The 27,285-nt window shown below is 40.3% G+C and overlaps 1 protein-coding gene across 1 annotated transcript in view; it reads left to right on the top strand.

The window, feature by feature from the left end:
- The window catches only part of CD109 (CD109 molecule), a 177,358-nt gene that overhangs the window by 147,144 nt on the left and 2,929 nt on the right, over positions 1-27,285 (top strand). The window contains exons 24-32 of the mRNA XM_056109953.1: positions 6,584-6,665; positions 9,240-9,468; positions 11,319-11,484; positions 13,920-14,110; positions 14,880-15,035; positions 15,787-15,852; positions 17,424-17,566; positions 23,190-23,337; positions 25,725-25,827. Of these exons, the coding sequence (XP_055965928.1) occupies positions 6,584-6,665; positions 9,240-9,468; positions 11,319-11,484; positions 13,920-14,110; positions 14,880-15,035; positions 15,787-15,852; positions 17,424-17,566; positions 23,190-23,337; positions 25,725-25,827 (1,284 nt within the window). The remainder of the gene's footprint in view (positions 1-6,583; positions 6,666-9,239; positions 9,469-11,318; positions 11,485-13,919; positions 14,111-14,879; positions 15,036-15,786; positions 15,853-17,423; positions 17,567-23,189; positions 23,338-25,724; positions 25,828-27,285) is intronic.

The raw sequence follows: 27,285 nt of genomic DNA, 5'->3' as shown, positions 1-27,285 counted from the left end.
GGCAAAGTGTTCGTGGAGGGAAGGACCTTCACAGGTGTGGGGAGTCATACATGTAGAGGTATAATCATCTGAAATTCTAGAGTACTCTAAAAATCATGCGGTAGGGTGTGTGCTTTGAACATGGCCTGCCCCAGTCCAATCCCTGGCACCACATATGGTCCCTTGAGCTGCACCAAGAATGACCCCTGAGTCCAGAACCAGGAGTAAGCCATGAGGCACCGCTGGGTGTGGTGCAGGAAAAATAAAGTTTGTTGTAAACTCATGATAAATCAATAAGAGGAGAAAGCACAAGTTAATATCTTAGGGTCAGGTCTTAGCCTTTTGAAAACTCTATTTTAAAAATATGACTTAATTCTGATTTTCAGTACTTCATCCTAAGTCACTTGCTATTCTTCAGGCTATTAACTTACAGGCATTCTAATTTCCTCATAAACTTCTGGAGAAAACTTGATTTTTTTTTTTTTGCTTTTCTCACTTATCTTGATGAAAAGACTCCAATTCAGGTGATGACATTGGAACCGAAATTGTTGTATTAATCATAAATGTCACAGCCAAATTGCCAATGTCCTTTTCCACTGATGGAATGATGGGTCTACCAGTAGCTGAGGGTTCTTGGATGGGACATGGGTAGTTTTAGATAAGAAAGGAAATATTACTGGAGACCCTCCACCAGGGAAGTCATAGAAGCTCCTCACTCTAGATTCTGCGTCTCTGTCTTGTTATGGGAGCAGAATTGGACGTTTGGATTTTCAGCTGTATTCCCAGCTCAAGAAATGTCCTCCACAGCTGGAGACTGCTGAATCCTCCCCCTCCACTGGGTTGGCTGCCTTGGTGGAGGAGTGGTGTAGATTGTTGTTATTAGTGGGAACCGCTGGAGGTCAGCCACCTGAGGGGTCATTTCCACTACACTGATTTCATCTTTGTGATCTCATCTCCATGACCTGTTTTACAATAACTCATACTTGGAACTACAGTTGTTGATCTGATTCCAGGCCTGGAGGCACATGATTTTCTCCTTTTTTAAAAAACATTAAAATTTTTTTTTTTGCTTTTCGGGTCACACTCGGCAATGCACAGGGGTTACTCCTGGATCATGCATTCAGGAATTACTCCTGGTGATGCTCAGGGGACCACATGGGATGCTGGGAATCGAACCTGGGATGGCCGCGTGAAAGGCAAACGCTCTACCCTCTGCGCTACTGCTCCAGCCCCTCTCCTTTTTTTTTTTTTAAAATTTTTGATTTTTGAGTCACACCCGGCGATGCACAGGGGTTACTGCACTCAGGAATTACTCCTGGTGGTGCTTGGGGGACCATATGGGATGCTGGGAGTCGAACCTGGATCGGCCGTGTGCAAGGCAAATGCCCTACCCGCTGTGCTATAGCTTCAGCCTCTGATTTTCTCCTTTAGGTGGGTCCTCTTCCTTCAGAAGTTTCTTTCAAAATGATGGAGGGAACTTCCCTTGCCTTTTCTTGCCTTCTCATTTTTTTTTCCTTTCTTGCTTTGCTTTGCTTTTGCTTTTCTTCCCTTTCCTCCATTCCCTGCCTTCCCTGCCCTCCCTCCTCACCCTTCCTCCCTTCCCCTCCCCCTCCCTTCTTCCTCCTCCCTGCTCTTCACTGCCCTTTCCTTACTAGGCTTTCTTCTATCTCCATTCCTCTCCCCTCCCCTCCTTCTTGCCCGTTTTCCTATTTTCTTTTTCTTTTACTATTCTTTCTCGGCTCTCTCTTTTTCAGTTAGATTGAGTCGACAGTTCAACTTGTTGCTGGTAGACTTGGGAACGGAGGGATCATGGCTTGGATTCTTTTGTAAATTTTACTTTGAGAACATTGGAAGATCAGTCTGTTTTCCTGTGATCCTTGGCCAGCTCCAGAAAAGGAAAAGATTATATGTTGCATTTCCCAAGGTTTTATTACAAAGTGAACTAAGGTTATGTTAATATTGTCTATTTTTAAAATTTTTTTTGAGTATATAGCATGTTAGCATGCATCCTAAACTCAAATGTCCTCTAAAATTTATATCCCTTTTATCTATCCCTGTGAATATATTCACTTGTTCATTGGTTTCTACAACAATCTCTCTGCAGAAATTAGCAGATGTTTTCTCATTTTCTTCTTATACAAAAGGTAATATACTGTATACTATGTTGCATAATGTATTTGCTTTTAGCTTCTTCTTTTTTTGCATACTATATTATATAGCATATATGCTAATTTCCCATCAATTCAGGGAGAGATTCTTCACTTTTTTTTCAACTGCATGTATTCCATTGTCTATATATGCCACATTTAATTCATCAATCTCCAAATTGTGAAGATTGATGAATTAAATCTCTGGATGTGGATATATATACATATCTAATATATATGTGTATACACACACACACACACACCCACACACATACTGTGCTTAGGATTTACTCCTTGCACTGTGTTTAGGGCTTACTCCTGGCATGTGTTCAAGGGTCACTCCCAGCAGTGCTGGGAGTACCAGTACATGTGGTATTGGGGATTGAATTGAACCCCAGTTAGCCACAAGCAAGACAAGTGCCTTGTACTCTGTCTCTCTGATCCCAAATTTTTAATACTTTTAAAAATTTCAAATAATACTAAAATGGTTAATCTTCTGCATATGTAAAATTGTACTATTGATGAAGTTGCTTCAGCCTAACAACTGTGTAACTTTTGCATGTACCAAATTCTGAGTTCAGCCTCATTATTTCTAGATCCCCAAAGAGGTTAATAACTGCATCTCATTACAAGATTGTTGTGAAATTTCATGGGCTAGTACCTGAAAAGGACAGCTGTTGTCATTCAGTCCTTGTTGGATAAAGGTTGACAGTTCAAATGGACTGTTCAAGTTTTACATGTAAAGATTGTAATGAAGCATCTCATTCTTCAAAGGAAGCAAAGTCCTATTATAACTCTGAATGTTTATATTTCTTTTTCTGCATATTTTAGAGATATCTACAAAATAGTTTTAATTTTAGTTGCTAGACCTGTGTGGAAAGGCTTAGACAACATTTGAAAATTGGCAAGAATAGAACAACTAATTTAAAATCATTAATGCTCATGTTTTATATGTCAAAGGTAATTATAGTTCTTGATGCTTATAAAATGACATTCATTACATAGAATTTAAAATAAAAATAATTAAGAGTTCTTTATACACACAACATGGTTTACAAAGTTGTTTAGAATAGCGTTTCAGGCAGATAGTGTTACCACCTCCAATCCCTCCACCCCATGACTCGATCCCTCCACCACTGACTCCAGGTTCCCTCTCACCCCTTCACCTGATCCCTTGACAGGTACATTTTAAGGTTTAATTATCCTAGTTTGGGGGTATATGAATACCTCACCCCTATACCACAGAAGAGTCCAAGGTCCCTGCCCCTTGCCCCTATGTTATTTCCAGGCCTCCTCTTATTGTGTCCCCTGCCCCCTTCCATTTCTCTCTGTCCTTGGCATTTTTACAAACTTCTATTGTTTCTAGAGTTTATTGATTTAAACTCAACTTATAATAGTGTAATGGTTGACAGTAACTCTTGGCCAAGCAGAGGCTTCAGACTGGCCCATGCTTGTGCTGTGGGGATATCTGGTACAGATTCTTGGTTATCAGAGGATCAATGATAATGCCTTGAGTAAGCTGCAATTTATTCCTGATCATGTGTTCTAAAATATGCTTTATAAAAACATAATTACTTTGGGGTGTCTCCCAAGCATTGCTTAAGGATGCCGGGGACTATTCCTGGTGACACTTAGGCAACAGAACCAGCATTGTGGGGGCCACCAGGGCCAGACTTGGTGGTGCTTGGGGAACCATACAGTGTCAGAATTCGAACTGACTTCTCGTGCTTGCAGGACCATGTGCCCTTGGCTGCTGAACTCTCTTCCTATTCTGAGCCTGAGTGATAAATTATTGCTATTTTAAATTCACCTTTACCAAGTTAGTTTGTTGCTTGGTACATCTTTTAGCATTTAGCCTATGATTTCTCAGTCACTGGACTGCATGCATTACTCTGTAAATATGAAACAGCTGTTCTTGTTTGTAACTATTTATTTGTAACCACTCGTTTGCAAATATGAAACATCTGCTTTATTCTAGTAGATAGCAGATTCATGAGCCTTAACTCCCATCCTCCATAATTTTTTAAAAAATTTTTATTAGTGAAACACCATGAGGTACAGTTTTATGCTTACAGATTTTTGTGTTTGGGATTCAGTTATACAATGATCCAGTACCCATCCCTCCACCAGTGCCCATTCTCCATCATTTACATTTTTTAAAAAACATTTTTGTTAGTGAAACACCATGAGGTACATTTGTAGATTTACAAATTTTTGTGCTTGGGTTTCAATTATACAATGATCAAATACCCATCCCTCCACCAGTGCCCATTTCCCACCACCAAGGGTCCCAGTATCCCTCCCACCCCCCATCCCCCCCATCCCACCCTGCCTCTGTGGCAGGGCATTCCCTTTTGTTCTCTCTCTCCTTTTGGGTGTTGTGGTTTGCAAAAGAGGCTTTGAGTGGCAAACTTTATTACCAGCACCAGTTCTTTTTGTAGTGAGAACTTGGAATCAATGGGGTGGGCAGAAGGACTGATCTTGTGCTTTTCGGGGCCAGAACATTTTCACCTTGACTTCCATGATTTAGCAATACCTCGTATGTAGCTGGGATTGTTTAGTCCTTGTTGCCGCTCCTTCATCTGCCCTGTTGCTGACCTAAAAATAAGAAGTAACTTTCTTTACTTTTTGTTAGTCTTTTTGTAGTCTTAAAATATAATCATAATATTGTAGATGGTATTTTTCAGTATTTTTCTTTGGTAGGAAATAGTTTTAGGCCTTGAAAGCTTTGTGGAAAACTACAGGGTTTAATAAAATGCTTCCTTAACTTGCTTTTATTGGAATGGTTGGGAATGTTAAAGCTTTCCTATCTATGGGCTTGATTTTTTTTCCAGACTTACAAACTTTCATGTTTAACATTTCAGTCATAGGGTCTTGATTTTTTTTTTTTTTTTTTTGCTTTTTGGGTCACACCCGGAGATGCACAGGAGTTATTCCTGGTTCATGCACTCAGCAGTTACTCCTGGCGGTGCTCGGGGGACCATATGGGATGCTGGGAATCGAACCTAGGTCGGCTGCGTGCAAGACAAACGTCCTACCCGTTGTGCTATTGCTCCAGCCCCAGGTCTTGATTTTTTAAATTTGGGAATATCACAGTTTTTTCCCCTACTTTTTACTTTTTAATCCATTTATTTATAGTCATAGTGAAATTGCAAAGTTATTCATGATTAGCTTCAGGCATACAATTTTTTTATGAGGTTAAATACTCTTCATGATTTTGAGAAAGAATAAATGAGATATATACAAAATGGGGCTGTGGGATGGCACAGTGGGTAGGGTGTTTTCCTTGCCCGTGGCTGACCCGGGTTGGATTCCTCCATCACTGCCAGAGAGCTCGGCATGCTACTGAGAGTATCCCGCCTGCATGGCATAGGCTGGCAAGCTCCCCGTGGCGTATTGGATATGCCCAAAACAGTAACAACAAGTCTCACAATGAAGATGTTACTGGTGCCAGCCAGGCATATAATTTTAACACCACTGTTCCCTTCACCATACCCCAACCATCTCATTTGACTCCCTCCCACCAGTCTGCTTCTATGAGAGGGATTTTCAAGCAGAAAATGTACACTGAGAGCTGTGATATTCATGAAAAAAAAAAAAAGAAAAAAGCACGAGAACTGGTCGTCAGTAGGAAACATGCCATGTGAGGAGACTGGTGGACAGGACAGGGATAAATAATTCCTTCTATTTATTTACATAAATAAATAAATAAATACACACATATATTACATATATGTATCTATCTATCTATCTATCTATCTATCTATCTATCGATATGGTTTTGCATTGTGGTTTATAAGTGTTGCTGTTAGGGTTTCCTACATAACACTTTATCACCTAGCAGCAGCACCTCCTCGTCTGGGTTGAACACTTCCCTGCACCATAGATGTTGTCCCCTCCCTGTCCTGTCCACCAGTCTCCTCACATGGCATGTTTCCTACTGACAACCAGTTCTTGTGCCTTTTTTTTTTTTTAATGAATATCACAGTCTCAGTGTACATTTTCTGCTTGAAAATCCCTGGTGTTTTGTCTCTCCTACAATACCAAATGTATAAAGTATTCAAGTGAGTTGCTGATTTTGTGACTTTGCTCCTATTTTCTTCCATGCTTTCCTCCATATGCAGTTAGGATTAGAAACTTTCATTCATTATCACCGTCACTGTCACTGTCCTGCCGTTGTTCATCGATTTGCTCGAGTGGGTCCAGTAACGTCTCCATTGTAACATTTATTACTGTGTTTGGCATATTGAATATGTCATGGGGAGCTTGCCAGGCTTTGCTGTGTGGGCGAGATACTCTTGGTAGCTTGCTGGGCTCTCTGAGAGGGGCAGAGGAATCGAATTCAGATTGGCGGGGTCGGCCGAGTGCAAGGCAAATGCCCTACCCACTGTGCTATCACTCCAGCCCTTCATTCATTATAAATAGATTATATCGACTATCCATTTTGCTGTCTACAGGTTACCAGAGAGAGCTTCTTTACCAGAGGGATGATGGCTCTTTTAGTGCTTTTGGAAATGAAGATAAATCTGGAAGCACTTGGTAAGTATTTTTGTGACTAGATCTAGTCTCCAGAATGGGTTCTCTAATGCAGCTTTGCCCTGATATTGACACTTTATATAATCTTGTAACGTCTCCATTGGAGACTTTGTTGTTACTGTGTCTGGCATATCGAATACTCTCGGTAGCTTGCCGGGCTCTCCGAGAGGGGCGGAGGAATCGAACTCGGGTCGGCCATGTTGGCCGCTTGTAAGGCGAACGCCCTACCCGCTGATGCTTTTTCTCTTTAATCTGATTTCAAAAGCTCAAACAAATCAAATGTTTTTGTGCAGAAATTATTTCAGAACCCTTTTGTTGTTGTTGTTGTTTTTGGATGGGTAAAGCCGTAATATTTATAATGATGGTACAGTGGGCAAGAAAAATTTTTGTTAGAAATATTGGGTGATTGTGTCGTAGTTCTTAATTTAATATGACACGGCCAACACTAATTTATTATTAATACAGTCAATACAGTTTCTTTAAGGTTTGTGTGTGTGTGTATGAGAGAGAGAGAGAGAGAGAGAGAGAGAGAGAGAGAGAGAGAGAGATACAGTGATAGACTTGAGTAATGGGTATCTAGTTCTCTCCAGCCTGTGGAATCTCTGTGGTTGTGTTTTGGGTTATTACTGTCACTTGCATTATCTTTTTTTTAAAATTTTTATTAGTGAAACAGCATGAGGTACAGTTGTAGACTTATAAATTTTTGTGTTTGGGTTTCAGTTTTACATTGATCGAGTACCCATCCCTCCACCAGTGCCCATTCTCCACCACCACTGATCCCAGTATCCCTCCCACACCCCTATCTCCCTCATCCCACCCTGCCTCTGTGGCAGGGCATTTCCTTTTATTTTCTCTCCTTTTGGGTGCTGTGGTTTGTAAAAGAGGCATTGAATGGCAATCATGTTTGGTCTATAGTCTACTTTCAGCATTGCATTATCTTTAATGGTGAAATTCACTGAGAAAAAGATTGATTTACTCATCACATGAGTTGAACAAGGCTTGCTGTGGTGGTAGCTGCCTAAATCTCAGTGATCAGAGGTTTTTTTCCTTTTTTCTTTTTCTTTTTTGGTCACACCTGGTGATGCACAGGGGTTATTCCTGCCCTTGCACTCAGGAATTACTGGGAGACCATATGGGATGCTGGGAATCGAACCCAGGTTGACTGTGTGCAAGCCAAATGCCCTACCCGCTGTACTATTGCTCCAGCCCCTCAAAGGGTTTTTCTTTCTCTGCATTTTCATTACTCAGCACAGCCTCTACAGTTCATGCGTCATCCACCACCACTTCATCAGTTCACAGGAGGTCCAGGCTTTCCAGAGAGGGCTGGCACAGGCAGCACCGGCAATCAGATGCTTCAGCCTGGTGTGGATTTCTTCTAGCTTTATCATTATCAGAGCTGGTTAGGTGGCCTAATTTTAAGCAAGTAAAGAAGTGAATTACTCAGTCTATGCAACATGAAGAAGAATTAGAGATTATTAAATATTAGTAATGTTTACCATATTAATATTTTATAGGATAAAATAGATCTGCTTTAAATTTTCTTTTGGCACAAATCAGCATATCTATTCATAAATAGAAAAGTTTCAGGGTTTTATTGCTTGGTGTTCTCTTCACCTCAGTATTTAATGTTCTGTAACAAAGATCAATAAACTTTTTTTTTTTACAAAGAATCCAAGAATAAATATTTTAGACATTGAGAACCACTTAGTATCTCCATTGTATGTTATTCCTTCCTCCTTTTTCCTCTCTCCTACTTCGATCCTTTATCCTCCCAGTCAAAACTATTCTATTGGAGACCAGAGAAGAGCTCATATGTGGGTTGCATTTTTACTCAGGATTGATGCAGGTGGATTTGACCTATAAGTTGTAGTTGCTGACTCCTACCCTAGATGGGAGAACATATACTTATTTTTTGTTTTTCTGGGGAGGGCTACACCTGGCATTTTTCAGGGCTTACTAAAGGCTCTGCACTCAGACATCACTCCTGGAGGGACTCAGGAGACCATATTTGGTGCCAGGGACCAATCCTAGGGGGGTTCCATGCAAGACATGTACCTTACCCACTGTACTACTGTTCTGGCCCCTACTTTCATACTTTTCACTGGAAAGTACTGAGGATTGATTGTGAAACATATATTACTTTAGGGTTGGTGAAGCATGTAATGAGATCTTCTGTTGTAAATACCAAGAACAGTTGAGAGACAAATAATCTTGGACAATTTATTCCGTTCTCTCAGTGTGTGGAACTTCCAAACTATAAAATAATGAGGTTGAATTAGATGATTTCTAAATTTCTTTCCAAATATGATGTGTTATGAGGTGACCTGGAATTTCTTGGCCACATTCAAGTGGAAACCAGGGCTAAGAGGTGGGCAGAGTTATTTATGTTCTCGTCACATTCTCTTTGATTTTCTTCTTTTTTTGTTCCTTCCTTAGCAAGTCCTCTTTTGGTAGCTATTCTAACAGGAGAGAAAAAGTTTTTTGTTTATATTTTTCTTCTCTGGGTCATTTGGAGGACCTTAAAGTGTATTATGTATGTATTCATATGTATATTATTTTTTTTCCCTTTCTCGCAAGGTTGTCAGCTTTTGTTTTAAGATGTTTCATTGAAGCGGATCCTTACATAGATATTGATGAGAATGTACTACACAGAACATATACTTGGCTTAAAAGACATCAGAAATCCAATGGTGAATTTTGGGAGCCTGGAAGAGTGATCCACAGTAACCTTCAAGGTGGCACTAAAAGTCCAGTAACTCTTACAGCCTATATTGTTACTTCTCTCCTGAGATATAAAAAGTATCAGGTATTTCATCTTTAATTTAACAAGTGGTGGGTGGGAAAACACAAAGAAGAAGACTAGGATGGGTCAAGTTGCCTTGCAGTTTTATAGCACATTCAAAATCTGAATTTGAACACTATTTTGCTTTGCATTTGTGGGCAACTCCCAAATCCAAGACTAGAACAGAAGACTGGAATTTGTGACTTGGTGGTGAAATGCATTGCGTGCCTTGCTTTTATGAGAGGCCCTGAGTTCAGTTGCTGGTCCTGAAGACACTCATACAAAAAGTTAAACACTGAGAAAAGAGTATGACTCTGAGTAACTGAAAGAAGTCTAAGTTGACGTCCTAATATAAATGTTCTTTTTAAAAATATTTTTATTAGTGAGACACCATGAGGTACAGTTGTAGACTTACAAATTTTTGTGCTTGGGTTTCTATCATACAATGATCAAATACCCATCCCTCCACCAGTGCCCATTTCCCACCACCATGGATCCCAGTATCCCTCCCACCCCCATCCCCTCCATCCCACCCTGCCTCTGTGGCAGGGCATTCCCTTTTGTTTTCTCTCTCCTTTTGGGTGTTGTGGTCTGCAAAAAAGGCATTGAGTGGCAATCATGCTCGGTCCATACTCTACTTTAAACATGCATCTCCCATCCTGGGAGTATCCTCCAAACATCCTTTATTTGGTGCTCCCAAATGTTCTATTTTTTATTGGTGAAAAAACTGCCTATTTTAGCACTAGAAAGAGTAATTTCAGTTTTGAAACCTATATTTTATTGGTTTGGTGGTGCAGCACTTAATTAAGGCATGGATTTATAATGTGGCTTGTGAACATACTTGTGCTAGAGAAGGTGCTTTATCAATAATAGCTAATTTAACGGAGGAATGGAAATTGTATCAATTAATGTGACAAAGTTGGATGGACTGTAGGTGGATTTTATGAGTTTGTACCATAATAAATTATTCAGGTCTCGCACCAGTTATCTGATTCTTTTTCTCTTCCCTTCTCTCCCTTTCTCACCCTTCCTCTATCTTTCCTATCCTTTCCTTTCTTTCTCTTTCCCCTCTCTTCTCCTTTCCTTTCCCTCTCCTTTCTCTCCATTCCTTCCTTCTTTGGTTTCTCATTGATTTATAATATTTTGAAAAGAAAAGTTATTTCTTAGGAACAGAAAGTCTTTCAGAATTGTTGGAATATCTGGGAAGTGTAGGTTGTGGAGGATGTTTGAATTTCTAAAATACCATGGAGCAATTATAATGTTTTTTAATGTAGTTCAGGGTGCACTCACCTGTTAAAGCTGTAATTACAGGGCACAGATGTCCAGCTGAGAATGTGCGCGTGGAACTCTGTGCTTTAATGAGCTTAATTTTTCTCCAGAACTGTCTCAGTGATTGATGTCTTCACTGTTTAATGCTGATTGCATTTTGCATGACCAAAAAGAGCCTTTTTGTGTTTTAAGTTCCTAATATGTCTCATTCCAGTATTGGAGTTGGAGATATTGCATGTTGGAGATAGATTTTCTTCCTAAAGTTATAGCTTCAATACCTGAGATCAAGTTTGAGAAACATATTTCTGAACCTATATTTCCTGCTACCATCTGAGTTCATTGTTGCTAGCGGGAAAAATGTTTGCAAATCATTTCTTCTTCTCTCTAAAGAACTTTGTCTGTTTACTTCTGAAAGCAAAAGAGCATTATTATTTTCAAAATACATGGTAATTTTTAAGCATCAAGGATCACTGCTGATTTCCATTAACTTGGACAAAATCAAATGTTTGAATGAAACTAAAATTATTTTTTCACTGGATGTTTGAACATATTTTTAAAGATGTGGTAATCTTCTTAGTAATGTGTTGATATTTTTTTCTTTCAAGCCTAATATTGACGTGCAAGATTCTATTAACTTTCTGGAATCTGAATTCAATAGAGGAATTTCAGACAATTACACTTTAGCTCTTGTTACTCATACTCTGTCATTGGTGGAGAGTTTTAAAGCAAAGGAAGCTTTGGATACGCTCAACTGGAAAGCAACTCGAGAAGGTAATTCCTGTGCCCATCCGGGGGTCTGTTTTATAGTATGAGACAAATTATGTAAGAAAATTTTGAGTCAGATATGAGATTGATAACATTTAAATTTTATGAATCGCAGATGAGGTCAGGATGGTTCTGACATAGCCATACTGTTTCTAGTTTTCCAAGAACTTTCTAGAAAATTTTAGGGCCCTCTGTCTCTTTCTGTTTGATCAGTTCTGCCTTATGTTGGCTATCTTTCACGTTTCAAGGCACTATTTCTGATTTGGTGACTTTGGGTAGTTGTGAGGACCTGGGGTTGTAGAGAGACTAGGGTTCCAAATCTGGTTCTGCTACTTACCTTTGTGGGCTTTAGTTTCTCCAAATGGGAATCAGATGAAGATAAAATCTATTTTTCTAATTGCTGTGAGGATTACATGAGAGAATGTGCAGTGCCTGCCATCTAGCAAGTATTCAGAAATGTAAATGACAATGCTAATAACAGAAATGCAGATGCCAAGCAGATGCAGTTATGCCTTCATATTTTTCTCCCCTGTATGGGAGATTGCATATGGACTACAATAAGGCAAATATTGTTACTTCCAGAGACTCTGTGTGTGTGTCTGTGTGTGGTGTTAGAAAAAAAAAATAATGTCCATTTACTTAAGATGGAATAACTTATAAAGTTACAGTTTTACATTATAACTTTGAACTTGTAAAATAGAAAGTGCTTAGAAACTTCTAGGACCGTTAAACATATATGTTAGATTTTTAAAATTTTGTGCCGCACATGATGGTACTCAGGACTTATTCCTGGCTCCTGGCAGAGCTTGAGGGAACACCTTGACTGGCCGTATGCAAGATCAGTGCCCTTCCCATTGGACTATTGCTTCAGCTCTATAAAACTATATATTCTTATTTGCAGCTAGTTTAGATTGAATTCTTACCTATTGCAGTGTGGGAGACTAGAAGATTATTGCATAGAGGATGAAGTGTCTATGACATTTCTTTGTGTAGCTAAGTGATAATAATCTCATATTCAACTTTAAGTATAATTATCTAAATAATAATCTATAAGTAAAGGATGGGGCACAAGGGAGAATGTTTCTCCAAGTGCTAACAGGAATATCTCTGGAAAAAGTGTGGAGTTAGCTGAAGTTTCTCATGGAGGAGGAAGATTGGGGCTTGATTTTTGAACTTCTATCTACAGCTTTCAGATAAATAAGAGAAGGAAAATATTCCCAGAATGTTAGAGCTGGTTAATGACAGAATTCCAGAACAGAATTCATTTCAGTGCTTCCCCCAAATATTTTTTTGGGTTGGCCTGATTAGATCATTTATATGCATTGTCCTCTGCAATGCCACCGGACTCTGCACCAGGCTGTTTTCACTCGGGGTGCCCCAGAGTATGGCGGGCGAGAGCCCTCCTCGCTCCCAAGGGACCCAGCCCTGACAGCTGACCTCCACTACCCAATGGCCACCACGCTCCAGGCCACTTTCTGGACCGCACGGCCGCTTTGCAGCTGCATGACACATTATAGGATACTTTCTACCCATCTTCCATAATTGCCACACCATATTTGATAAGGTTCAGACTGTAGGCAACAAATCCACTGTCCACTGCCCTCCCGTTGTTCATCGATTTGCTCGAGTGGGCCCAGTAACATCTCCATTTTCTTGAGACTTGTTACTATTTTTGGCATATTGAATACATCACAGGTAGCTTGCCAGGGTTTACCGTGCAGGTGAGATACTCTAGGTAGCTTGCTGGGCCCTTCGAGAGGGGCGAAGGAATCGAACCTGGCTCTACCAGCTGACTGCGCACAAGGCAAATGCCCTTCCGTTGTGCTATCGCTCCAGCCCTGGCAACAAATCATAGAGAGAAATATATAAATATATGCCTCTCGGAGAGCCCGGCAAGCTACTGAGAGTATCCTGCCCTCATGGGCAGAACCTGGCAAGCTCCCCATAGCATATTCGATATGCCAGAACCAGGAATGACAACAGGTCTCATTCCCCGGCCCTGAAAGAGCTTCCAGTCATTGGGAAAAGATGAGTAAGAAGAGGCTGCTAAAATCTCAGGGCTGGGAGGAATAGAGACGTTACTGGTGCCCGCTCGAGTAAATCGACGAACAGTGGGATGAAGTGATCCAGTCCTCTGCAATCTACTATTTTTTATTATTTATGGGTTAATGGTTTGCAATTAAGCATAATAAATTTTTCTTAGAAAGAATATTTTTATCAAAACTTCCTCAATTAAAAGTGATATATAAGTGTGCGTGTGTGTGTGTGTGTGTGTGTGTGTGTGTGTAAGACTGTACATATACTTGCAAGGCACAAATATATGCATAAAGACAAAATTTGTGCCATTCAAGTAGTGCTTCAGCCAGTGTGGGAGTATCTCATGGTAGGCAATTTAGAAGTTTGTTATTGGCCAGTTTGTCACTACAGAATCTCTCTGGCAGGAGACGTGCAGTTCTGGGCCGCATCAGTGTCCGAACATCCTGACTCCTGGCAGCCGAGCTCCCAGGATATTGAAGTTTCAGCCTATGCTCTGCTCTCGCACTTCCTGCAGCATCAGGTCTCAGAAGGAATTCCAATTATGAGGTGGCTGAGCAGGCAGAGAAATAGCTTGGGAGGCTTTGTATCTACCCAGGTGAGATGATGGTTTTGAATATTTTAACTTCCTCTACATATTTTAAGAAATACACGAAAGTTATGTAAAAAAATTATGAAATGGGGCTGGAGTGATAGCACAGTGGGTAGGACTTTTGCGTTGCATGCAGCCGACCCAGGTTCAATTCCCAGCATCCCATATGGTCCCCTGAGCACATCAGGAGTGACTCCTGAGTGCAGGGCCAGGAGTAAAAAACCCTGTGCATCTCCGGGTGTGACCCAAAAAGCAAAAAAAAAATTTTCTGAAATTACCTGGCAGTTCATTTCAGTTAAACTTATTTTTCTAATTTTATTTTTTCATTACTGATATGAATCATGTCTGTTATTTATATGGAATTGGTTAGCTCCCCAACTGTCTGGGGCCTTCTCCATTCTGTAGGAACTGATGGAGATGTTCAGTTCTCTTCAGCACTTATTTTCTGAGTCTCTCCTGACCCAGAAGTCTCTAGACTCAGAAATCTCAAACATCTCTAATGAAGATTCCACTTTCATGGGAAGTGAACACATGTATAGCTGGTATCCTAACTATTTCTAAATTTCTATTTTTTTATATTATTTTTTTTTAATTTTTTTTTATTAGTGAAACACCATGAGGTACAGTTGTAGATTTACAATTTTTTATGCTTGGGTTTGATTATACAATGATCAGATACCCATCCCTCCACCAGTGCCCATTTTCCACCACTAAATTTCTTTTTGAAGAGTTTGAGGGACACTTATACACACAAATGTTTTTCTTTCCTTCATAGGACACCGTTGTGGCCTTGAAGGCCCTATCTGAATTCGCAGCCCAAATGAACACAGAAAGAACAAATATCCAGGTGAATGTGTCGGGGCCAAGTTCACCAAATCCTGTCAAGTTTGAGATTGGAACACAGAATCGCTTTGTTCTGCAGACAGCCGAGGTGTGAACCGTGGGGCGGTGGCTTGCAATCCTGTGTGGCGGTCCCTTGTACTGAAATACTGCTTTATTTTTATCTTCTTGACTTCAATAAAGATTTTGTTCTGAAAGGCTAGAGACGGGAAATAAGAGGTGCCTTCCTTTGAGCTAAGGGAAGGAGTGGAGGGAAACCCTAGATAGATTTGGAAAAAGCGAAAACATGGCAATGTTAATTTGGCATCTTGTTTGTTTCCTTATTTATTTTCTGTCCTGGGGATTGACTCCAGGGGCTCATGTAAGCAAGGCAAATGCTTAATCCCTGAACTGTCTCCTGCCTGGTACTGTTACATTGGGAAAGGAGTTGTGTCCTCCATAAACACTGTGCTAAATTTCTTTCATGTGCAATTACTGTGTTTACTTATGAAGCTAATTCTAAGATGTGAATGCTTTTATCTCCAATGTGTTCATGGCAGAATTGAGGCTGAGAACAGTCACTTAGTCATGAGTATTTAACTAAGAGCTGAAATTGAATCCATGGTTTCAGAGACAATTATTTTTTTAAACAGTAGGACATGTCTTCTGAGGAGAATTGACAAGCCAGTATTAGAATTTAACTTTTGACATGATAAAAGAAATGTGTTAGCCCCTAACTTGATTTCCTTTGTTGGCGTTGGGGGAAGTTGAGTATGATGGATGAAAGTGATAACTTCTAGGCACATTGCAAGAACTTGAATGTGGGAAATGAGCTTAATCACTCTTTTTCTTCTTTTATTTAGCTTGAATTGGCACAGCCAACTGAAGTTGATATTTCTGCAAACGGCTTTGGAATTGCCATTTGTCAGGTATGTAATAAACCTTACCTTTGCTTACTTAAGTATACTTGCTTAAGTAGAGCTCCATGATTTGCAAAGTTATTCAGTTGAGTTTTTGACTTACTACATGTTCTAGCACCAATCTCACTCCAGTGTCTTATTCCCTTCATTGGGGTTCTCAGGTTTTATTCTCCTAGTCCCCATCCTCATCCTCAGCCTGCCACCCTGACAGGCACCTTTTAAAGTTGGGTGTTGAAATATTTCCAGTGTCATTGACTCTGTAGTTTGGACATCTAGCTGTACCATTCCTTTACACCGGGCTACAGCGATAGCACAGCAGGTAGGGCATTTGCCTTGCACGTGGCCGACCCAGGTTCAATTCCTCTTCCCCTCTCGGAGAGCCCGCTAGCTACCGAGAGTAACCCGCCCTTACAGCAAAGCCTGTCCAGCTCCCTGTGATGTGTTTGAGATGCCAAACACAGTAACAACAACTCTCCCGGTGGAGACGTTACTGGTGCCCGCCTGAGCAAATCCGTGAGCAACGAGAAGACAGTGCTACAGTGCTACTTCTTTACACGACTACTGTACTTGAAAGTTTCTTGACCCAGTGAGTTTCTAAAATTGTCCATAACCTCCTGTGTGCATTCAATTGCCCAATAAAGCTGAGACAGACAGTTTTACTGCCCTTACTTCTGTCAAGTCAGTGAATTCATTACACATAATGAATAATGTGTAAATATTATAAAGAAAAGGAAGACACTTTAAAAAACAGCCCCTCTCGGAGAGCCCGGCAAGCTACCGAGAGTATTCGATATGCCAGACACAGTAACAACAAAGTCTCCAATGGAGACGTTACTGGGCCCGCTCAAGCAAATCGACGATCAACGGGAGGGCCTTTACCTTACCTTTACCTTAAAAAACAGCCAGTTACAACAGGTACACTTTCCAAGAAGGGCATGTGGTCAGGTAATATGTGGAAATTTCAAAGAATTTTTTTTGAATGTTTCTTTTCTTTTTTGACTTGGGGTCACTCCTGGCAGAGCTTTAGGGCTCCATAGAGCCATAGAGGCAGGCTGGGGGAGGGGAGGATGGTGGAGGAAAACTGGGCATTGGTTGTGGGCAATAGATACTGGTGGAGGGATGGGTGTTGGATCATTGTATGACTGAAATCCAACCATGAACAGCTTTGTAACTGTGTATCTCACGGTGACTCAATTAAAAAATATATATATATTAAAAAAATATACTCAATAGAGTTGACAATAAATTCACTTTTCCCTTCAATGGAATGCTTTACATTCTTTGAAAAAAGATTCCCAGGAATGTATGATTGAATGTAAATGTGAAATTCCCATTAATCTATAATGCTTTTTTTGGAATTATATATAGCTTCTTAATTAAAAATACTTGTTTCTAAACTTCAATAACAGTATTTATTAATAATTGTATTTAGTTACTAAAGTGAATTATTTTCTAAGTTGAGGATTACAGATCTAGTTAGGGTTATCCCAAGAAGAATTAGTCATTGACTAATATTTAGATTATAAGACTATGGGAATTTATTGATAATAATGATAGTGATAATTTGTGATTTATTGTAGCTCAATATTATTTATAATGTGAAAGAACCAGACTCCTCTAGAAGAAAAAGGTCCATCCAAACTCAAGAAGCCTTTGATTTAGATGTTGCTGTTCATGAGAATAAAGGTGATACCAATCACTTGAATCTGAATGTGTGCACAAGGTTGGTACTTTCTTCAAAATACACATTTAAAGATTTAATTTTATATATAGTTATGAAATTATTACACTAGAGATTTAACAAAGTTTTCTCTTTCCAGTTGGCACTACACTTCAGATTGTCAGTTACTAAAACTGTTTATGAAATTTCCCTGTACTTATAATACATTTGAATATAACAATTAATAATCTCAGTTTTAATTTATAAAAATCTTAATCATAGCATTGCAAAATTGGTTATTTTATCTTATATAATTGTTTTAGGTTTATAAAATGTTTTAACCTTTAGCTTTCTGCTTTAATTCAAAAAACTTTAAGTACATATAAATTCAGTGGGAAAAAATAGATCTTCATAGCTATGGCAAAGAAAATTTCAGCTTAAAGATCCTCACCTTGGATAAGTAGGTGCTTATTATTTCTGGGGGTACTCTGTAACCGGAGTCTTAAATTTAGCTTGTATCCAGAAGCTTTCAAAGATTTTGTTGAATCACGTGGACAAGGAGTTCCACTTCAAATCTAGTGACTTGACAGAATGAAAGGCAGTAAAGCTGTGTGCCTCAGCTTTATTGGTAACTGAATATACAAAAGAGTTTGAGGGCAATTTTAGAAACTCATTGAGTCAAGAAACTTTCAAGTTTCTTTATTTTTGTCTGCATGTCCACTTACCTATGCATTACTTGGGGCAAAGCTGGAATTTATTATAAATATTTTTGATACCGGTGCTGGAGCGATAGCATAGCAGGTAGGGCATTTGCCTTGCACATGGCCGACCTGGGTTCGATTCCCAGCATCCCATATGGTCTTCTGAGCATCACCAGGAGTAATTCCTGAGTACAGGAATAACCCCTGTACATCGCCGGGTGTGACGCAAAAAATAAAAAATATTATTGATACAGACGAATTTCTGTTTACTGTTTTTGAATATTCTTTAATACTTTGCTTGATTTCGTCTTGCTATTGGGCTGGTAGTTTCTGCTATGGCCCTGAGACATATCAGAAGTTCATCAAGGTAACCTCCGAATGTTCCTCCACATGGTCAACCTTATTAGCCAAAGCCTGAACCTATTCTCCTGCATAATTGCTACCATCTATACTACCTTTTTGTTATTTTGTTAATGATTTTGTTGTAAAATGTCACATGTGTGCCAGAGCTATAGTATAGCACATAGGGAGCTTGTCTTGCATATGGGACAACTTGGGTTCAGTCATTGGCACTATATATGATCTCTAAAGTCCCACCAGGAGTGATCCTGAAGCACAGTCAGGAGTAAGCATTGAGCACTATTGGGTGTGGCTCACTCTCAAATCCATGTAATACCCCCCTCAACAAAAGAGAAACGTCAAACGTATTTTCCTTTTTTTCTCACCTTGCTGGGAATTTGGGGGCAGCAGGAGGATAGCAGAATTTCTCCAGTGATTGTTTTCGGCTGAGAAGAAAGTAAGATTGTGTTTCTTGACTAAGGTCATACTTGGGCACTGTTCCAAAATAACCACAGGAAATTGTTATTGTAAGCAATCACAACTTATATTTACCATAAACATACATGCAAACATTGTACCAGGCACTTTCACTTGCACTTACAATGACTCTAGAAAGTAAGTACTGTTTCTATCCCTGCTTTTCTCTTTATTTTTTATTTTATTTATTTTTTAAAATTTTATTAGTGAAACATCATGAGGTACAGTTGTAGACTTACAAATTTTTGTGCTTGGCTTGCAATTATACAATGTTCAAGTACCCATCCCTCCTCCAATGCCCATTTCCCACCACCACGGATCCCAGTATCCCTCCCACCCCCCCACCCCCTATCCCACACTGCCTCTGTGGCAGGGCACTCCCTTTTGTTCTCTCTCTCCTTTTGGGTGCTGTGGTCTGCAAATGAGGCATTGGGTGGCAATCATGTTCAGTCTATAGTCTACTTTTAGCATGCATCTCCCATCCTGGGCAGATCTTCCTAGAACCCTTTATTTGGTGCTCCCTTCTCTATCTGAGCTGCCTTTGCCCTTAGAATGTGCGGCTGTCCTCCAAGCCATGGAGTAAACCTACTTTTCTCTTGAATTAATTCAGTGATTCATTCACTTACCCTGTAAATGCATTGTCTCTTAACATGCCAGGTAGAGTATCAGATATGCGACTCTAACAGTGACTCTGCCTTCCCCACCCACCCCTTAAAAAGGGCACAGACCTTGGCTTCATGTAACTATTTAAAGGGGGGATGGAGACACAAGTTAATAAAATAAAATCCCTTAAAGTGGCCGAGATTAGTACCAGGAATTTTGCTTCATGGCTTGGAGGCCAGCCACACGTGCTAGGGAAAAAGGCAGCTCAGATAGAGAAGGGAGCACCAAATAAAGGGTGTTGGGAGGATCCTCCCAGGATGGGAGAAGCATTCTGAAAGTACACTATAGACCAAACATGATTGCCACTCAATGCCTCTCTTGAAAACCACAGGACCCAAAAGGAGAGAGAGAGAGAGAGAGAGAGAGAGAGAGAGAGAGAGAGAGAGAGAGAGAGAGAGAGAGAGAGAGAGAGAGAAAGGGAATGCCTTGCCACAGAGAGCAGGGTGAGATAGGGGGACGGGGGATGGGAGGGATGCTGGGACCCGTGGTAGTGGAGGATGGGCGCTGGTGGAGGGATGGGTACTTGATCATTGTATAACTGAAACCCAAGCACAAAAATTTGTAAGTCTACAACTGTACCTCATGGTGTTTCACTAATGAAAAAAAATGTCTGAAACTTTAGTTTTAAAAAATAGCTAAGAAAAGATCATAGAGTCGGGAACCAAGAGAGGGGCTTCTCTCTCTAGGGAGATCAGGTGGATAAGAAGAGGAGGGACTTGAGGTGTCACCAGGAGTCAAACCTTAAAGGAATCTCATTCTTTTATTTATTTATTTATTTATTTATTTAGGAATCACCATGGGGTACAGTTACAAACTTACGAACTTTCCTGTTTGCATTACAGTCATACAACGATCCCTCCACCAGTGCCCATTCTCCTTCACCAATGTTCCCACCGCCCCCACCCCATCCCCCACCACCCCCACCCCATCCCCCACCACCCCCACCCTGCCTCTGCGGCAGAGCATTCCCTTTTATGCTCTCTCCTTTTGGGTGCTGTGGTTTGCAATAGAGGTATTGAGTGGCCATCGTGTTCGGTCTCTAGTCTACTTTCTGCACGCATCTTTCAACCCGAACAGGTCCTCCCAACATCCTTTACTTGGTGTTCCCTTCCCTATATGAATTGCCGTTTCCCCCAGCATGTGAGGCCGGTTTCCAAGTCATGGCGCAGACCTCCTGGTTCTTATCTCCACTACTCTTGGGTGTTAGTCTCCCATTCTGTTACTTTACAAGGACTCTCGTTCTTTTTTTTTTTTTTTTAATAGTGAGACATCATGAGGTAGAGTTACAGACTTACACACTTTTGTTCTTGGGTTTCAGTTATACAATGATCAAATACCCAACCCTCCACTAGCGCCCCTTTCCCACCACCGCGGATCCCAGTATCCCTCCCACCCCCCATCCCCCCATCCCCCCCATCCCACCCTGCCTCTGTGGCAGGGCATTCCCTTTTGTTCTCTCTATCCTATTGGGTGTTGTGGTTTGCAAAAGAGGCAATGGGTGACAATCATGTTTGGTCTATGGTCTACTTTCAGCATCTCCCATCCTGAGAGGATCCTCCCAACACCCTTTATTTGGTGCTCCCTTCTCTATCTGAGCTCCCTTTTCCCCTAGCATGTGTGGTTGGCCTCCAAGCCATGGAGTAAAAGGAATCTCATTCTTTAGGGAAACTAAAATACGGATGTAGAAAGAAAGAATGCAGGAGGGATGTGAGATTCAAAAACTTCCATTCAGTGTCAGGATCCAAATGAGCAACAGAGCCCAATAAGCTGAGGGAGCAGATGTGTGTAGATCTTGATATCCCTCCATCTTTCTACATAATTTCTCCTCAGGGGGATGGAAAAGGTTTTCATGTGAGGCGAATAATATTATAAAGGGGTTTTGGAGGAGCTCGAGATTATAGTACAGGAGTTAAGGCACCAGCTAAGCCAGATTTCATTACTCACACTGCATATAGTCCCATGAGCACTGCCAGAAGTGATCACTGAGCACTGCTGGTGTACTCCCTCCCCCCAAAAAGATGTGTTAGAAACATCTGATATGAAATACAAAGAATATTGTTTTTTGTTTTTTTGGGGGGGGCACACATTGCTGTGCTCAAGGTTTACTCCTTGTTCTTTGCTTAGGGATCACTCCTGCCAGAGCTTGGGGGGCCATAAGGGGTGCCAGGAATCAAACCCATGTCACCTGTGTGTGAGGCAAGTGTCTTACCCACTATAGTATCTCTTCAGTTCCAAAACATAAATAATATTTAAAGTGAAATTTATCAGTAACTATGGAAAAAATTAGCTGATATGTCAGGCACTTTATTCCCATTAATAGTGTTCAAAACTTAGCTCAGACAAGATTTCTGTGTGGCTTAGTAACTCAACACATTCTGGCTGGTATTTATTTTTATTAAGTTGTGTCTCCAATCGATCAGAATGTCTTGGATAAGGTAATGAAGATAATGCCATTCAGGCAGCGGGAAGCTTTCTTCATCGGTATTTTTGCTCAGCTAAAAACACCTCTAGTATTCATGCAGTTACTCATATTCACTTGCACCTATTTTGGCTGATTATTCCATTGGCAGATGGTTTCAGTTGCTTGGGGTTGCCGGTCCAGTCCCATCAACAGTTGAACTATATGGCTTTTCAGTCAGTCATGTTTGGCAGGCAGAACTTTGCTTCTCTAAAAGGCAAGAATTTCTAACAACCCTTCTTGTTTTTGTCATCTGGAAGGACAACAGACACTCACTTGAGAATGCTCTGATCTCTCAGGTTGGGGAGGAACTTCTTTCCATAACTATTCTGGGCTCTCTGGGCCCCGAACAGACCTCTTGCCACCTCTTCGTTTTAGAAAAATATTTATTTCAAAAGAGACAAGATGTTGTTAGTAGCCAGACTCTTTGATGCTCACATTGTGTACTACAGGGTGAGAGAATGATGCAGTATAATAAAACTTTCCAGGGCTTGGTAATTCTCTCAAGGTGGCCCAAGAAAATACAAAATGTGCTCCAAGTATGTGGGAGAACAAAGGGAAGGACTCTCCCTACTGCTCTTCTTTTCTAAAACCAGATGAAGCCAAGGTTGCTGAAGACTTGGCTGTGGTCTCCCCCTGAGTGGTCAAGATTTGCCTCTTTTCCAGTTCTGGGCTTTCAGCTGGAAATTTGAGTGCTGTCAACTTTGGAGAAAGTGGAAAATGCAAATCTGTTTGGAACAATCCTTAGAACTCAGAGTTGCCTGTTCAGGGGGCCTCTAGGTTGGGCTTGTGACCTTGTAGGCATGTTGTTGTATCAGATGAACCCTGATGAGGATTATTCCTCATCAGGTTGAAAGTTACTAGAATGTCATGCATGTTTGAAGAGGATTAGAGTTTTTCTGTATTGGCTATTATTTCAACTAGACCATAAATATTTGGAATAAATCTTGGCCGTTTCATTTTCCATCTGAAGGTAGTTTGGGAAGAGCTTTAGACTATTCTTAAAGGATCTTAATGTGTTTCTTCCTTTCTTTTCTCATTGATGTAGGTTTTTGGAACCAGAGAGGAGCGGCATGGCTCTCATGGAAGTTAACCTACTCAGTGGTTTTGCTGTGCCGTCAGATACAATTCCTCTCAGTGAAATAGTGAAGAAAGTGGAGTATGATCATGGAAAGCTCAACTTATATTTAGATTCTGTAAGTAGTAAAACCTCAATTTCCTATCGGTAACCTTCGATAAAGCCATCACTTTTCATGTTCAAAAACCAACCTTACCTGGTTCATGTCAGTTATTCTTGCTTTTTATATGTCTAAATGATTTGAAAATGAAAGCCAAATATTTAAAGTAGCTAAAAAGATCACTTAATCACTTAAATCCCCGTTAGTCGTCGAGTTGCTCGAGCGGGCGCCAGTAACGTCTCCATTTGTCCCAGCTAAAAAGATGTCATTACAAAATCAGTTAAAGAGAATTGCCACATTATAATTATAAAAGCTCATTTTTTCATTTAAAAAACCCAAAATGTATTGAATCCAAAGCCTCACTCATGCAAAACAAATATTGTTTTTTCTCCTTTTTATTGATTCATCGTGAGGTACAGTTACAAAGCTTTCATGTTTGAGCTTCGATCATGCAATCAGCAAACACCCATCTTTTCACCAGTGCACGTTTTTCACCACCAAAATCCCCATTATCCACCCCGCACCCCCACACCCCAATATTCCACACCTTCCTCTGCCTGTGTAGCAGAAAATTTGCACAATATTCTATCTCTCTCTCTCTCTCTCTCTCTCTCTGGTTACCTACTTTGGTTACCTTCAATATTTTGAGACCAGTTCCACCACCACTCATACTTGCCGAAAAGGCAATGCTAGACAATTTGTTTTGTATTGCCCGGCAAGCTACCGAGAGGATCTCGCCCGCACAGCAAAGCTGGCAAGCTCCCTGTGACGTATTCGATATGCCAGACACAGTAACAACAAGTCTCACGATGGAGATGTTACTGGGCCCGCTCGAGCAAATCGATGAACAATGGGAGAACAGTGCTATAGTGTGCTTGTTATGGATAAAATATAATGTTGCATGGATGCTCTAGGAATTCTAAAATTTTAGCCACACCCAGTAGTGTTCAGGGCTTAACTCCTGGCCCTGCACTCAGGGATCACTCTTGACAGTGCTGTACTATCTCTCCAGCCCCTGAAAAAGAATATTATTAAAAAAAAGCATTTTAATCAAAGTATTGAGATTTACAGTACTGTTCATCATACTTTTGCATGGATATGACATTCCAACACTGTACCCATCACTATAGTGCTCACATTCCTCTTCTAGTTCCCAAGGATCCCTCCCAGAGCACCCAGAGGTGAACTTAGTTTTATAGACAAATCTACAGTTCCAAGTACTGTGTTAATATGTACGTTTTTAATATTCTTTAACAATCATGGGCCTGATTGGAACTTGAAAAATAATTTTTTAAGATTAAAAAATTAATTGATCTTGCAGTTTCTCTTGGATCTGCGATGTTCTTGTTAGTGGTTATCTTAATTTGAATGACCAATACATTTTGATTCATTAATTAGACTTGACTCTTGGTGAGTAGTAACATTTCAAGAAATTGCTCAATTTAGATTCTGTAACCAATATTGTTTATGAAAATAAATATAAGTCTCCCCTCCGGAGGTAAAAAAGCTGGCCTTCATTTCACATGTAAGTCAGTTATTGGTGATGGGGTGGATTGTGGGTTGTTGGGTAACTCTTCCCTGTGGTGACCTCACTTACAGGTGAGGTGACTCCCCTGAATTGTGGACATTTCTCTGGAGAAATGGCTGCTGTAAGCTCTTAGTAGTGCAAAGAGTGGAGTGTGCTGTTTGAGATGGGGAGATGGGTGAGGCAGTAGGACCAGGGATCAGCACCCTGGACTTGGTGCTTCCTTCCACACTCAAGTTTTTGGTTTCCCTTTTAATACATTGAAAGTAATATTAACATTTTTTCATAAGGTTTTACAATGAGATTATTGATGCAACCATAGTACTGGGTTATGGAATCTTCTGCTATCCTAAGATTCCTTTTTTAAGAAAAAGAAAAATCACCATGACCTGTTTTCTTTTACCTCCAGTGCATTACATAGGGGCTGGAGTGAGTAATAGTACAGCGGGTGGGACATTTTCCTTGCACATGGCATCCCATATGGTCCCATGTACCACCAGGAATAATTCCTGAGTGAAGAAGAGCCAGGAGTAACCCTTGAGCACTGCCAGGTGTAGCCCCAAAACAAAACCAAAATTAAACAAACAAAAAAACAATCAAACCTCCCCAAACTATTTGTTGCATATTTTACACACACACACACACACACACACACACACACACACACACACACACACACACACCACTTTAATAGATGTCGTTAAGAAATTGGAGTCCTTTAACTAAAAACAAGTTTATAGGAGACATTGGGATTTTGTGTCAACATTAAATAAAAGTAGATTTAAATAAAAAAAGAAAAGAAAAAGAAATCTTTTGCTTTATCATGAATATATTCTCTGTCACCCCTTTAAGTTTCTTCGTGTGTCTGATTTTTTTTAAGGTAAATGAAACCCAGTTTTGTGTTGATATCCCTGCTGTGAGAAACTTTAAAGTTTCAAATATACAAGATGCTTCTGTGTCCATCATAGATTACTATGAGCCAAGTAAGTGTCTTCTGGAGTTCCTAATACTCTAAAATTTGTGTCAGACATTCCTTTCTTTCTTTATTTGTTCAGAGTGGTTACTTATTAGATTGTATTATTTTCAACCTATGAAGAGAGTCTTGTGGTTGGGATGCAGGGGATAATTTTCCACTTATGTATTATTATTCACTGTATCACTGTCTTCCTGTTGGTCATCGATTGCCTCGAGCAGGCCCCAGTAACATCTCCTTTGTCCTAGCCCTGAGATTTTAAAAAGTGCCACATTCGAGGTTCTTTCAGGGTCAGGAGAATGAGACCTATCATTGTTACTGGTTTTTGGCATATTGAATATGCCACGGGGAGTTTGCCAGACTCTGCCGTGTGGGCAGGATACTTTTGGTAGCCTTTGCCGTATTATTATTATTTAGAAATAATTTTATTTATAAATACCTTTATTTAGGTTCAGTAATTTATGATGTTGTTAATAATAAAATTTCAGGCAAACAGCATTCCAACTCCAAACTAGTTGTCAGCATCTCTTCATCAGTGTCCCAAGTTTCTTCCCACTCTCACCTGCCTCTTTGGTAGAATCATTAAAAAAAATTTAATATCGGGATCCAGGGAAATAGTATAGTGGGTCGGATCCCTTGCTTTGCATGCTGCTATCTTGGGTTCAATTGCTGGCACCCTGCCAGGAGTGAGCCCTGAGCACAGAGCCAGGAGTAAGCTGAACACCACCTGGTGTTGCCCCCAAACCAAAAAAAATAAGAAAATGTAATTATAGATTGGTTCACATGTTTTTATAATAGTATTGGCACTTATGGTTATTTATTTATTATTTATTTATTTATTTTGATGAGATTATATGGAGCCAGGGGCAGTTTTTGGGTGTGATTGCCAAGCTACTGGTAAACTAGGAAGATGGGAGGACGAGGCCCATTTTTGCTTCAAGTGAGCTTGGAGATTTCAGTCATGAGTCCCGCATACCTTGGGTCACACCCAGCGATTTTTAGGAGTTACTCTTGGCTCTGTACTCAGGAATCACTCCTGGTGGTGCTTGGGGGACCATATGAGATGCTTGGGATAGAACCGTGTGTCAGCCACGTGCAAGGAAAATGCCCTACCCGCTGTACTATCAGCCCTGACACTTATGGTTTTGATGTATGCAGTTACCTCATCTCTGTAGCACCAAAGTGTCTGAGGCCCTGTCATTTTCCATTTAAGTGAAGACAATTGCAAATTTATCAGGGTCGCTTGACAGCACTTAGCATGTAAGAGTGAAAAGTGATGTTTTTATTTATAGTATTTTTAGTGTTTAATTGTGTAAACACACGTATAACATTTATAATATTTGTAAAGGAAAAATGTCACAGGAGGTCTAGTTGTGTTGCCTGTCCAAGTTCTGCTTCTAGTTCCAGCACCCAGCCCATCACCTTCTTACTTTAAAATGGTAGTTTTCCAGGAGAGAATGTGAACAGT

The sequence above is a fragment of the Sorex fumeus genome, unplaced genomic scaffold, assembly GCF_029834395.1.
Source record: "Sorex fumeus unplaced genomic scaffold, SorFum_2.1 ptg000008l, whole genome shotgun sequence".
Lineage (NCBI taxonomy): Eukaryota > Metazoa > Chordata > Mammalia > Eulipotyphla > Soricidae > Sorex > Sorex fumeus.
Note: the sequence above shows the minus strand (reverse complement) of the source record. Positions and strands in the feature narration are given on the sequence as shown.